At 43.6% G+C, this 15,159-nt stretch overlaps 1 protein-coding gene across 5 annotated transcripts in view; it reads right to left on the reverse strand.

The window, feature by feature from the left end:
- The window catches only part of traf7 (TNF receptor-associated factor 7), an 88,659-nt gene that overhangs the window by 11,042 nt on the left and 62,458 nt on the right, over positions 1-15,159 (reverse strand). For all 5 annotated transcript variants that reach the window (XM_038819444.1, XM_038819447.1, XM_038819448.1 and 2 more), the window contains 7 exons: positions 14,795-14,828; positions 14,269-14,452; positions 6,799-6,933; positions 5,602-5,819; positions 3,956-4,029; positions 1,185-1,233; positions 826-953 (listed from right to left, as the gene is read on the reverse strand). In XM_038819444.1, coding sequence (XP_038675372.1) covers positions 826-953; positions 1,185-1,233; positions 3,956-4,029; positions 5,602-5,819; positions 6,799-6,933; positions 14,269-14,452; positions 14,795-14,828 — 822 coding nt within the window. The remainder of the gene's footprint in view (positions 1-825; positions 954-1,184; positions 1,234-3,955; positions 4,030-5,601; positions 5,820-6,798; positions 6,934-14,268; positions 14,453-14,794; positions 14,829-15,159) is intronic.

Genomic DNA, 15,159 nt, shown 5'->3' on the forward strand with positions numbered 1-15,159 from the left:
ATATGAATGCTCATAAGAACTTTTGTCTGCAATTTTAACAAAACTGCTAACATGTTTAAACACATTAATAGATCATAAAATAGCTGAGAAAGCAATTTCATGAGTCATTTCAAATATTGTTCCACATCCTTTCCTCCTTTGTGAAGCAACTTGAGACATGTTCAACGTTAAAGGCACCCACTTACAGCATAATTTCATTTCCTCACTGAATACTTGTAAAGTCTATGTAGTTAAGATTTGATAATTTTATGAAATTAGTATTTTCTGTTAAAATGTAAAACTGAAAGTATTGAAGCATAGCTTTTGGTGTACTTTTTCAGGAGTTTGATGTTAGAAAAAGTACATTAGATGATAGGCTTCAAAGAAACTTTTTTAAGTTATCGAAGTTAAGCAATTTGGAGCACTCAAGAGAGCTACAAACTAAGAAGGAACTCAATAATTTAAATTTGTGACAATTTTAAATTCACCAAGTTGACAGATAGCAACTACTGTATCTTCACTATGGAAAATGTCCCAAGTTGCTCCATTGACATTGAACAATAATTGAAACGATACAGCTTGGTTGTGAACAATTATTTTGAGTCAGCTTTAGAATTATGGGAGATGTACCAAAGCAGTGGATTGAGGAAAGGTGTAGGGCTGAGACAGTGCAACAGAATAGGATACACACCAAATTATTAGAAATACAGTTTCCCAAATTATATCCATAGAGTGTGAGGACAGGATGGTGAAAAATTAAGATACATTTTTATTTTGTTGAGGTAATTTGTGGAGAGACAATGCGACCTAAAGTACTCCGTTTCTAACATTTGTTCGAAAACACACCTTGATAGTTTTATCTGAAGAGCCACTGAACAGCAGGTCGCCGGTAGAGTGGACACATAAACACCAAACTGGACCCTGGTGGCCCACAAAGGTACCCTTGCACTTAAATATTTGCTGAGGGTCATAGGCTGAAAACAGAAATGAAGTAATATTAGCAACTGGGTTGCAAGAATAATGGAGGTTGATAGCATATTCTTTGTTCAAAACAACCATATTGCAATTATTTTCATTAGGAAATTACTGGACTTCCTCTGCAGATCCATGTCACATTATTCAGCATTAAGTGCACAGAAATTACTTTTGCAATGGTCTGTACTCTGAAAGGAAGCATGGATTGTATTATTTAGAAAAGTACTTACAGCCCAGGATTCCCATGTTTAACCTGGCATTGATGTGTGAAAGTTCATCCTATAATATAATAAAATTTGTGTTACTATCAAGTTACTCAACAGCATATTGCATTAGCATTCTGGCATATTACAGTTTTTATATTTTTTTAAAAATCATTTTCGTGAGTTAAGGAAATTGAGTCATATTTTTGTGCGTCTCCAAACTATACTGAAGCCCACTAACATTTTGAATTGATGTTTCTAAAATTTAAAAAAATCTCAGTTCTCCAGTTTGAACTGTTATTGCAAAATACCCTTCAACAAGTTCACCTCTCCGTCTTCTAAATGCTAGAGAATACAGACCCTGTTTCCTCACTGCAAGACGTGGCGGCTTGATCTTGCGGGGCGGCGGAGGGGAAAGAGTGCGTCCCCTTGAGACGCTGGCCCGACGATTGGTGGGCACCGATCGTGGGCCAGTCCTCTCCCGAGCATGGTCGTGGTGCTTGATCCCCGATCCGACCCCCCTAGGCCCCACACTTACCTGGCGCGCCATGTTCACGACGGCAGTGACCAGGTGTGGCCGCCGCCGTCGTGAACAGGTCTGGAACGGCAGGCCGCTCGGCCCATCCGGGTCGGAGAATCGCGGGCCGCCGTCAAAAACGGCGGCCCGCGTTTCTCCGACCGGACACATCATTTGGGGGGGGGAATAGCGGGAAGTGCGGGATCCCATCGTGGTTGCGGAGAATCGCGGCCGTTGGGTGTGATTTAACGGGCAAAAAAAGATTCTTCTTTGGGCGTGTATAGCAGGGTCTTTCTTGGTGCCTACAGCATCGAGAGCGACCCCGCTTATAAACAAGACTCTTGTTTTTTTTACTGGCCTCGGTCAGGAATGCCCCACCGAGCCCCCCCATCCCCGGCCCAACTTACCTCTTAGGGGGTCCTCGAGCCCCCCTCACTCCACCTCTTAAGTGCAGGGAAGCCTGGCCCAATTCCTGGCATGGGCAACACCACCTGGACACCCAAGGTGGCAGTGCCAAGGTGCCTAGGTATCAGGAGTGCCAGGGTAACACCCTGCCCAGAACCCAAACACTTGGGGGTCTCTGATGGCTTGGGAGACCTTCCCCCTTATGACTGCTCCAAAGTTTGTGTGGACAAGTGCTAAACGGCGCCATGGTGAGGCTCCCAGACATGGGTATTTGTTCCAGGGCCTCGGGTGAATTGGGTGCCGACATATTTAAATGGGCTTAATGGCTCGCTTAAATATTTAAATCTGAATCTCACCCAGCGAGGGCGAGATCCAGATTGCGGCGTCTCACGAGATCTCGCGAGGCATTCCGCGATTTAACGGCCTCGTGATGTGACCAGATCAGGAGCAACAAGCTGGTCGACTGTGCCCGTTGTTCAGAGAAAGTAAAGAAACTGCATTTAATAGCTGTGCCCAAAAAATAAAAGATTAAATACATGAAATCACAATATATCCAATTCCCAAGAACAAACTTAAGTGCCCGTAGATTTATGTATAGGCTGTTCGACAATTTTAGGAAATTGGAGCTGAACACAAGCTGTCCTGTTTCACATCTTTCCATGCTTTGCTGTGATACTGTAAACATGTTTCTGAATTCCATTGCTGTGTACTACTGCCAGCAATCTCAAAACTATCAGATGTGCCATCTGTACAATGTGCAGAAAACAAACATCCTCATTTCCCACAAATCATAGAATACAGAAGAGGCCCTTTGGCCCATTGAAGCCGCACCAAAAAATCCACACTAAATCTACACTAATCCCACTTTGCAGCACTTTGCCCATAGCCTTGAATGATGTGACATTTCAAGTGCTCATCCAAGCATTTTTTAAAGGTTGTGAGGTTTTCTGTCTCGACTACCCTCCCTGGCAGTGCATTCCAGACTCCCACCAGCCTCTGAGTGAAAAAGAACTTCCTCAAATCCCTCCAAATGTCCTACCCCTTGCCTTAAAATTATACCCCCTCATTATTGCCCCTTCAATAAGAGGAACAGCTGCTTCCTATCCGCCCTATCCATACCCCTCAGTCAGGTCACCACTCAGCCTTCTCTGCTCTAAAGAAAATAAGCCAAGACTATCTAGCTTCTCTTCATAGCTCAAATGCTCCGTTCCAAGCAACATCCTGGTGAATCTCCTCTGCACCCTCTCCAGTGCAACCACATTTTTCTTATAGTGAGGCAACCAGAACTGCGTAATACTCCAACTGTGGCCTAACCAAGGTTTCGAACAATTGCAAGATAACCTCCCTGCTCTTGTAATCTATGCCACAACTAATAACGGCAAGTGCCCCTTATGCCTTCTTAACTACCCTATTAGCCTGACCTTCTGCCTTCAGGGATCTCTGGACAACCACCCCAGGATCCCTCTGGCCTCTGAGCTTCTTAGTGTCCTGCCATTCATTGAGTCCTCCCTTGTCTTGTTACTCCTTCCAAAATGCACCACCTCACACATTTCAGAGTTAAATTCCATCTGCCACTGATATGTCCATCTGACCAAGCCATCTGTCTGTAGCTTCCTGCAATCTAAGACCTTCTTCTTCACTACCAACCACCCTGCCAATCTTTGTGTCAACCGCAAACTTAGGTATTATCCCCCACATTCTTTCTATATCATTTACATGTATCACAAATAAGTAAAGATTGTCTGACAAAGGCAAGCAAACTGAAGAGCTGCAGCCACATGAAAGAGAACCAACATTTTAAATCTGAATAGTAAAGTAGTATTTGGAACCAGAGTTACAGCTGGACATCTAAGAAACAAAACTTTACAGATCTTACACTTAGCATTGAAGCATCTCTACGGAACTCCATTAGATCCTCACTGAGTTTACTTTGGTTCTCATCCAAAACATCTGAAACAATAGAATACCATGAGTTTCAATTCCCGGTCCAAAATAATTAATACATTCAACAGTCCATAATAAACCGTTACAAACTTCATGTAGCCAGCTCATTGCAAAAGCTCTAATCTAAAGGGACAGTTAACCCTCGGGGTACTGAATGTGCCTTGCAACTTTCAATATGCATCCTGGTTTTCAACAGGTATCTTTTCACAAGCTACTGACACAATAAATGTAACCGAAAAGCTTGTTTTCCAAAATACCAGAATACCAATGAATTTGACAAGATCCTGGGCCGGGATTCTCCCTTACCCGGCGAGGCGGGGGTCCCGGCGTGTTGGAGTGGCGTGAATCACTCCGGCGTCGGGCCGCCCCAAAGATGGGGAAGTCTCCGCACCTTTAGAGGCCAAGCCCTCACATTGAGGGGCTAGGCCCGCGCCGGAGTGGTTCCCACTCGGCCGGCTGGCGTGAACGGCCTTTGGCGCCACGCCAGCCGGGGCCGAAAGGACTTCACCGGCCGGCATAAGTCCGCGCCTGCGCCGGAGAGTCAGCGACTGCTGACGTCATCCCGGCGCATGCGCAGGGGAGGGGGTCTCTTCCACCTCCGCCATGGTGAAGACCACGGCGAAGGCGGAAGAAAAAGAGTGCCCCCACGGCACCGGTCCGATCGCGGGACAGGCCACCGTGGGGGCACCCCCCGAGGTTAGATCGCCCCCCCCCCCCCCGCCCCCCCCCAGGACCCCGGCGCCCACCGACGCCGCCAATCCCGCCGGTAAAGTAGGTGGTTTAATCCACGCCGGTGGGAGAGGCTTGTCAGCGGTGGGACTTCGGCCCATCGTGGGCCGGAGAATCGATGCGGGGGCCCACCAACCGGCGCTGCGCGATTCCCGCCCCTGCCAAATCTCGGGTGGCGGAGAATTCGGGACACGGCGGGGGGGATTGACGCCGGCCCCGGGCGATTCTCCGACCCGGCCGGGGGGTCGGAGAATCCCGCCTCTGGTCTGAATAAGAGGCAATTTGATATTGACCGTGTGCAATCCGCTGGATGTAGATTGGGACGCTTATTATGAGGAAGTGCCTCCAATTTTATCTTGATCTTAAAGACCCTGCGTCCCTTGTGGCCCAGAAGCTGTCGGCATCCAGGCCTACCGCTACAATAGGAGACAATGGAGTAGTGGTAGTGTCCAGAGTCCCAGGCTATTGCTCTGGGGACAGTGGTTCAAATCCCACCATGGCAGCGGGTGGCATTTCAATTCTATTTTTAAAAAACATTTGGAATTGGCTAGTTTTCAGTCTATTCTAATGTGCCTTTCTCCTCCTCGTCGGAAAACAGGAAATTTCACTTATTTTTGATCTGTTCTTTGACAGCTCAAAAGGGATTTTCAATTTTCATGCAGGATTAGTGCCTATTAGGAGCTAGGAATGGCTGCCCAGGCAATTAGAATTAGACTGGACATCTTGATTAATATTTGCAAAAGCAAATTAGTGAAGATTCAAAGCATTTGTAACTCTTCAGGACTCAAAACTTTGCATCTACCTCAGTTATGTTTTGTTGTATTAAAGATTTCTCGCAGTTTTACATACCGAACTTTAGCTCCAGCGACTTCTCCAGCTGGTCAAGTTTCTCCGACAGCTTCCCAAGCATGGATCTAAGGAAGGCAATTTCCTGGTCTTTTTGAGCCAGGCCTACTTGCATTTCATGAAAGCGATCATCAGTCTGCTGCAGGAACTCCTTCAGACCCTCAAACTTGCACACCTCCAGGTGAGCTTCATAGGTGTCCTGATTTCCAACAAACGTGCATCTGATTCAGGAGGAGGTAGAAAGGCAGGGGAAAAAATAACAGGCAAATCAGTTATAGGTCAACAATTCATTAGCCTCTGTCTAGTGCATTTACAGAATACAACCCACTTATTTTTGCTGGTATTTATCTATCTAATTACTATTTATTAAGACAATTTGTTGTGACTACATAATAATTTTAACATTAGCAAATTAAAAAAGGAAAAAATGGATGTTCTGCTCTCCTCTGCTGTACTTTGCAATATTCTATGAAATAAAAAGAGCCACTGCAGGAAAGTATGAATAAAAAAGGAGAAAAAAACACAATAGCGAGACATCAAGAAAAGGGAGGTGTAATTATAGGCATCTTAGAATATCTTTCAGAAATATTTCAAAGCAATTAATTACTTTGAAATCTAGTTGCAGGTGAAGGTAGCTACGGTTTTTGCACAAAGTAAGCCTGCACAAATAGCAAATGTGACAAAAGATGGGTACATTTATTTTTGGTAACGTATATCTAATGTTGGACACTGTGTTTTGTAACCCTGAGCTGGTTCCCAAAGAGTGGCGATTGTATCAAACAGCAGGTCTCTTTCGCTGTTCGCACAGGCAAAGTACAGACCACACCCAGCCAGCCCATGCTTGCAACATGCAGCGTGTCCAACATTAGATGTGATTCTGTGATTAGACAACATATGCTAAATAATCCTCAGTGTGCTGGCCAATCAATCAACACTCTCTTCTCATACGGTATAAAGTTGTTGTTTCCTAACGTTGGTATTCTTGCAATTATCCTGATGAGTGCAAGATGAAAAGCTTCAACAATTATACAGCTTGAGGGGTACCAGCACTCCACATCAAACACAGTGCAAGCAAGAAGGCAGGTCCCACATCTGTCTTAACTGAAATCTGTTGGTATTATTCTCAAACACACGTTAGCCATCTAGCCAACAAGGCTAACTGGCCCCAGGGTGACAGACTGCAAAGATATTACTACTCACCCATACTTGGAGTGGGGACATTTGATATGTTCACATTCTTTCAGATGAGCGTCAAGATTCATTTTTAAGAGCGGTGGACAGTTTGGGTTGTTAGGACAACGAACTGGCCGGTAATCACAGCTGCCCTCATGGTCTCTGCAGAAAGACAACACATTATAATGAGATTTATTGATACACTTTCTCCTTTGGGGACAATTTTGTTCATTATTTATATCAAAATTACAACTTGTTTCATTATGAAGACATTTTACAAAGAAAAATAGAAAATAGGAGCAGGAGAAGGCAATTCAGCCCTTTGAGCCTGCTCCACCATTCATCATGATCATGGCTGATCATCCAAATCAGTAACCTGTTCCTGCTCCCCCCTCCCCTTTTCTTTGATCCCCTTCATCCCAAGTGCTATATCTAACTGCTTCTTGAAAACACACAATGTTTTGGCCTCAACTACTTTCTGTGGTAACGAATTCCACAGGTTCACCACTCTCTAGAAGAAATTTCTCATCTCTATCCTAAATGGTCTACCCTGTATCCTCAGATTATGACCCCTGGTTATGGACACTCCCACCATTAGGAACATTCTTCTTGCATCTACCCTGTCTAGTACTGTTCAAATTTTAGAGACTTTTATGAGATTGCCCCCTCGTTCTTCTGAAAACCAGCGAACACAATCCTAATCGACTCAATCTCTCCTCATACGTCCGTCCTGCCACCCCAGGAATCAGTCTGGTAAATTTTCTCTGCACTCCCTCGAGAGCAAGAACATTCTTCCTCAGATAAGGAGACCAAAACCGCACACAATATTCCACGCGCGGCCTCACCAAGGCCCTGTGTAATTGCAGTAAGATATCCGTGCTCCTGTACATGATTCCTCGTGCTATGAAGGCCAACATACCATTTGCCTTCTTTACTACCTCCTGCATGCTTACCTTCAGCGACTGGTGTTCGAGGACACCAAGGTCTCATTGCACATTCCCCTCTCCTAATTTATGGCCATTCAGATAATAATCTGCCTTCCTGTTTTTGCGACCAAAGTGGAAAACCTCGCATTTATCCAAATTGTACTGTGTCTGCCATTCATTTGCCGAATCACTCAACTTGTCCAAATCATCCTGAAAGATCTTTGCATCCTCCTCACAGCTCACCCTCCCACCCAATGCGGTAACATCTGAAAATTTGGAGATGTTACATTTTGTTCCCTCATCTAAATCATTTAAATATATTGTCAATAGCTGGGGTCCCAGCACAGATCCTTGCGTTCACCACTTGTCAATGCCTGCCTTTGGAATAAGGACTGTTAATTGCTACTTTGCTTCCTATCTGCCAACCAGTTTTCTTTCCATCTCAATACACTAACCTTAATCCCATGTGCTTTAATGTTATACGATAATTTATTATGTGGGACTTTGTCAAAAGGCCTCTGAAAGTCCAAGTAAACCACATCCACTGGCTCCTCCATTTCATCTCTACTAGTTACATCCTCAAAGAATTCTGTAGATTTGTCCAGCATGATTTCTCTTCACAAATCCATGCTATCTCTGTTCGACCCTGACACTATTTTCTAAGTGCTCTGCTATAAAATATTTGATAATGGATTCTAGAATTTTTCCCACTACCAACATCAGGCTTACTGACCTATAATTCCCTGTTTTCTCTCTATCTCCCCTTTTAAATAGTGCGATGTGGAGATGCCGGCTTTGGACTGGGGTGAGCACAGTAAGAAGTCTTACACCAGGTTAAAGTCCAACAGGTTTGTTTTGAATCATCAGCTTTCGGACACTGCTCCTTCCTCAGGTGATTGAAGAGGTGGGCTCCAGGAAAATATATATAGACAAAGTCAAAGATGCAGTACAATACTTTGAATGCGAGTCTTTGCAGGTAATTAAGTCAACAGGTCCAGACGGAGCAACTGGAAAGAGGGATAATCACAGGTTAAGGAGGTGTGAATTGTCTCAAGCCAGGACAGTTGGTAGGATTTCACAATCCCAGGCCAGATGGTGGGGGGTGAATGCAATCCGACATGAATGCAAGATCCCGGTTGAGGCTGTACTCATGTGCGCGGAACTTGGCTGTAAGTTTCTCCTCGGCGATTCTGCGTTGTCGCGCGTCCTGAAGGCCGCCTTGGAGAATGCTTACCCGAAGATCAGAGGCTGAATGTCCTCGACTGCTGAAGTGTTTCCCGACTAGAAAGGAACATTCCTGCACGGCGATTGTCGCATGATATCCGTTCATCCGTTGTCGCAGCGTCTCCATGGTTTCACCAATGTACCACGCTTCGGGGCATCCTTTCCTGCAGCGTATGAGGTGGACAACACTGGCTGAGTTGCATGAGTATGTACAACGTACCTGGTGGGTACTGTTGTCACGTGTAATGATGGTACCCATGTCGGTGATCTAGCATGTCTTGCAGAGATTGCCATGGCAGGGATGTGTGGTGTTGTGGTCGCTGTTCTGAAGGCTGGGTAGTTTGCTGCAAACAATGGTTTGTTTGAGGTTGTGCGGTTGTTTGAAGGAAAGTAGTGGGGGTACGGGGATGACCTTGGCAAGATGTTCGTCTTCATCGATGACATGTTGAAGGCTGCAAAGATGTCGTAGTTTCTCCGCTCGGGGGAAGTACTGGACGACGAAGGGTACTCTGTCGGTTTTGTCCCGTGTTTGTCTTGAGGAAGCCGGTGCGGTATTTTGCTGTGGCGCCTTGGAACTGTCGATCGATGAGTCGAGCGCCATATTTCGTTTATACGAGGGCATCTTTCAGTGTCTGTAGATGTCTGTTACGCTCCTCCTCGTCTGAGCAGATCCTGTGTATATGGAGAGCTTGTCCATAGGGGATGGCTTCTTTACTGTGTTTAGGGTTTGTCTATGTCTATGTTTCTGGAACCTACCTCTTCATTCACGTGAGGAAGGAGCAGTGCTCTGAAAGCTAGTGATTCAAAACAAACCTGTTGGACTTTAACCTGGTGTTGTAAGACGTCTTACTTTAAATAGTGTTTACATTAGCTAGCTACCCCCCAATCTACAGAATCTTGGAAGATGGCCACCAATGCATCCAGTATTTCTAGAATCACTTCCTTAAGTACTCTGGGATGTAGCTTATCAGGCAGTGGGGATTTGTCGGCCTTAAATCCCATTATTTCTCCAACACCATTTCTCTACTAATATTCATCTCCTTCAGTTCCTCCCTCTCACTAAATCCTTCGTTCCCCAACATGTTATTTTATTTGTCCCCATTATAAATTTCTCTGTTCCTGACTGTAAGGGACCTACATTTGTCTTCCCCAATCTCTTACACTTCACATATCTATGTTTCCTTCATGTTCCCAGCAGCTTACTCTCATACTCCATTTTCCTTTTCTTAATCAATCCCTTGGTCCTCCTTTGCTGAATTCTAAACTGCTCCCAATCCTCAGACTTGTTGTTTATCTTGGCCAATGTGTACGCTTTTGCTTTGGATTGAAAACTATCTCTAAATTCCCTTGTAAGCCATGGTTTGGCCACCTTTCCTGTTTTACTTTGTGCCAGACAGGAATAAGCAATTGTAACAGTTTCCCCATGTGCTCTTGAATGTTTGCCATTGCCTACCCACAGTCATCCCTTTAAGTAATGTCACCCAATCGATCATAGCCAACTCGCACCTCATATTATCATAGTTTCCTTTAAGAAGATTCAGGACCAACTACGTTACTCCATCTTGATGAAAAATTCTAGCATATCATGGTCATTCATCCCCAAGGGGTCACACATGTGGTACTGGGAACAGGCTGGCTGGACGGAAAAAGGACACATAGGACAAAAACAGGAACTACCAAATAAGGCCCTGGCTGGAATCGATATTGGTCATCTGCCAGAACACTCAAGTCAACACAGAAACTCATTATCACTATCTGGAACTTACAGTAGTTATCACATTTACACAAAAGACCAGGTTATGAATATGTAACTAACTTTGAGACAGAAGTGATCAGCTTTGCAATAGGATGAACGATGAACAAAGAGGCCATCATACTCCATAATAGGTTAATAGTTGGTCAGACAAGAGTGTTTCAGAGGATAATGGATCTTCATTGAATCACCCTGGCTGAACAGAGGTAAACTGTTTGGTTCTATTAATGAATTTAAGTTTTGATGGGACAACAGAACTCATGACTCACGCTAGTAGAACCTGCATAAAAGAAGGAACATCGAAACACACAGTCAGCGACAACCTGGGTGTCCCCAGGAGCAACCATCATAGAAGGGAGTCTTGAGCTCGGAGCTCAGAGAAGGTGATATCCACGCCGAGTGATCGTAACCTGGCCAACCTCCTTCACTAAGTGCGGGTATTACCTAGAGCTCAGCTGTGAGTCTGAGTCATATTCTGTGTGATTGATTTTGAAGATTGTAATACCCAAATAAAATAGCTGCGTGGCGTAGCTGCAAGAAAAGGAATCAGAGAATTGTGAATAAAAATTGACTAAACCCTAACCTGTTTTTGTCCATTGTTCGTTTCATAAGCAAGGGCACCAGGGTACACCTTTTTAATAATAAACTGGTCGAAGTGTGTGATAATTCACCAAACAATAAGCACAACTAGAGAGCCAATGATTCCATTTTCAATACACAGTACCCAGTCTAGGATGGCCTGTTGTCTAGTTGGTTCCTCAACGTACTGGTCCAGAAAACCCTGAGCGGCTGGAGACTCAGACCGGGCACAGCGGGGAAATTTGTTTCTTCAGTGTCCTGAGCACCTCCTTGGTAAGATAAACAAAGAGCCTGGCCCAGGTGGGAAGCGAATGAGTGTGTGAGTGTGTGTGTGTGTGTGTGAGTGAGAGCGAGAGCAAGTACCCAGAGACTGGGAGTGAGCCGGATACACATACACCCTGCCCTCTTTCTCCTATCTCTCCATACCCTGTCCTCTTTCTACTCTCTCCCCAAAAAACTATCCACAAAGCAGGCCAGGAAAAGTGGACAGCCCAGGCTGAAAGGCAACCTGCTTCTAACCTCCATTTTTGCATGAATTCTGTCGAGACCAGTTTGAAGTGTGGACCACCTGAGCCGAACGCAAGGCCAGTGTTAGTTAAACCCAACTCCTTAACTCGGGCCTGGTCCCCCAATTCTTCCCTCGTGACCAGAACTTGGGGCCTAGTTTGTCTCTCCATGTTTGCTTCTTAAGCAAAAAGGCAAAAAAAGGGTTCATTGGTTGGCTCTGCTGCCTGGCACATTTTAAATGGTCATTTTTATTCATTACTCTTTTTTAAATGATCAATTTATTGCCTTGACGTTATGAAACGTGAATTTGAAAAAAACCTGTGTCAAAACCCGTCTTGCTCAAATTTTCTCATCGGCCCCTTGAGTGAGAAAAAAATTGAAATGTGACCCCCATGTGAAAAGGTTGGATAAGCCTGACGTAAAGCTTCTTACAAAAAGGCAACGGCTCAATTTAACAACTAACATTTAAAGCACAAGAGAATTTTGCACAAAATTGATAAATAGCATATAAAGAACCCCTATCAATGATCTCACTGAAATGTATAAAATTCTGACAGAGCTGGACAGACTGGATGCAGGGATCATATTTCTCCTTTGTTTTTTTTTGGGGGGATCATCTAAAACAAGGGTCACCATCTCAGGATAACGGGTTGACCATTTAGGAATGAGAGGAGGAGAAACCTCTTCACTCAGAGGGTGGTGAGTCTGTGGAATTCTCTATCACAGAAAGCTGAGGAGGCTAAGTCATTGAATGTATTTAAGGAAGAAATAGATAAATTTCTCGACACTAAAGGCATCATGGGGTATTAGGAAAGAGTGAAGCATGGCGTTGAGAGATAGGATCAGCCATGATCATATTGAATGGTGCAGCAGGCTCGATGAGCCGAATGGCCTACTCCTACTTTCTATGATTCTATCTCCCCTTAAAACACACACTTCATGGTGTCAAACAGATATTTAAAAGCACATTGCATCAGTTGTTAAATTATGTTGGGGTATCCCCACCCAAGATTATTAGATTCAATATGATTTCAGTGACCTCTTTGATCCACAACAATGGTATTTAACAATGACCAATTACTGCTGGAAATGGAAAGCTAGACAGTACCATTTTGAAAACTTGACCTGAAGTGCAGGAATCTGACATTCCCTGGCAGGTAGAGTCCATTATTCAAGATTCAATCAGTCTGCTTGGGATACAACTTTAATTTTTTGGGGAGACTTTTCCTCAAAAATCATTTGACAGGAGTAGTGAAGAATTGATTTACTGGGAGAAAAAGAGTGGAAGCAAGAAGAGAAAGGGGAAACTTGCATTTGTATAGTGCCTTTCCAGTCTTCAAAATCGCCCAGAACAGTTCACAAGGAGAATGACTTTGAAGCACTATCACGGTTATATGCAAGCACAGCAGCCAGTTTGCACAAAATTAGATTCCAGAAACAAACAAGGTAATGCAAGTAGGTCTCCCTGCTCTTCCTCAAAAACCTGGCAAGAAGTGGTTCATTTTAATCGAAACATGCATGCAGAACCTTGGTCTTAATTTGAACAAAAGCAGCTTCAACAATGCAGCAAGCCGTCAAGAGGTATTGCAGTGGAGTATTATGTGCTGAAGCCATCAGACGTATGAGACGAGAATTGAGCTAACACTTGGGAGAACACTTGGGAGAACTTTACTAAGAACCCTGTCACACAAGATCCTTCAGAGGATATTCTCAACTAGGTTTGATATAATCTACTTTGCTAGAAATTAAAAGCAGTACAGTGTAAATTCATTTTAAGCATGAATTTTAGATGAATGAAGATTCATTTACACCTACAGTATATGTTCAAACTGGTTTGGTAGCGCTAATTAAAGTCTTCATGCTCTGATTCCAAGTCTCTGCTGTTAAGTGCAAAAGACATGGGAAAATTGATTACCACTGCAGCTGGATAAGAATTACTGCCATTTTTTGCAAAGTTGAGTGCCTAGTTCCAAAATACATGCACTACCATTTTAAAGTTCAATCAATTTTAAGGTTAATTTTTAACGTGAATTAATGTCCACTGAGCAGCCAATTGATGCACATAATTACCTTCTGTTTACTAATTTATGAACAGACTGATCCTCAATGGATGACTTTTGGATTAAATACAATCTTCAACATGCACCAGAGTCAGCTTATCCAAAAAGTCCAGATAGCGGCTTTCAAGAGATGTGAACACTACTCAGGAAATGGTGAATGGCAAGCTTTTCAACTAAAGTTTGAGAAACTGCCTGCAGACCAAAGAGATGTAGCCTCCCTAGGAGGACGATTTCAAGCATTTGAAAACATTTGCTTGTTAATTGCTTGGATGAATAAAAACCATATATGCTCCAGATCAAAGTGTTTCGGTTCTGGAGGAAAACCTGCCCCGTTGTAAAAACAATCTACGATCACATTAATCAACGCAAATTGTAGAATTTTGCTTAAAAACGGTGTTACATCAGTGGAGTCAACATATTAATCCGTTAAAGCTGAAGTACAACTTACTTTCTACCACTCAATTTAACAGTGAATGGACATCCGCATGGGTCAACATCGAAGGCCCCTGGTTTTCCATTTGAAGCTGGCCGGCAGCCGTATTTACAGTGGACAAACAACTCTCCAATCTGCTCAGCTACAGCTATGTTATTAACTACAACTGTCAGCTTTGCATTGTCAACTGGGCACTTTTCTGAGAACACAAAAAAATTTAATTAAAACCAGACAGCAATATTCAGGACAGAGCTGCACTGCAGTGTACTTTTATTTAGATTCTGTATAACAATTCTTTTAAATTTAGGACTTCTGCACAAATTCTGCACTGTGACCTATGTTAATATTTATGTGCTTGTTTTGAAGTGGTGTATACATTTAAAAGGCTTGAAACAATTTGTTTGATAGGTGTTCAGTGAAATATTTTATGAGGAGTACTTAAATGTTGCACTGATCACAGAACAATCCCTACAAAGGTGTGTGAACACACTGAAAAATTTCATGAGGAACAATATTTTGGTACACAAAAGCAGAAACTTACCAGATGTTAAGGCGCACCTTCTACAAAATGTGTGCTATTTAAAGAAAAGAGAAACACCGGTGTTACCAAGTGCCATTTTAAAAAACTGCAAGCAAGGTTAACAAGAGTTACAAGGTGTGGATTAAACTGGTTCAGACCAGCAGCATGATTCGTGTATGAAAGTTGATATACTGCAAGGGTTTCCTTCCTGCCCAGAAAATACAATAAATGCCAACTCTCTATAAACAGGGTGACCTCCTCCAACCAGACATCCATGATTCACTCACATTACAGTAAAAGCTATGAACAATTTGGAAAGTCGGTAAAATGTGGACCTTAAACCCCAGCACTGGCTACGAGCAAGATAACTGCAAGCTTCAATATTA

The sequence above is a fragment of the Scyliorhinus canicula genome, chromosome 15 (genome assembly GCF_902713615.1).
Source record: "Scyliorhinus canicula chromosome 15, sScyCan1.1, whole genome shotgun sequence".
In the NCBI taxonomy this organism is placed as follows: Eukaryota; Metazoa; Chordata; class Chondrichthyes; order Carcharhiniformes; family Scyliorhinidae; genus Scyliorhinus; species Scyliorhinus canicula.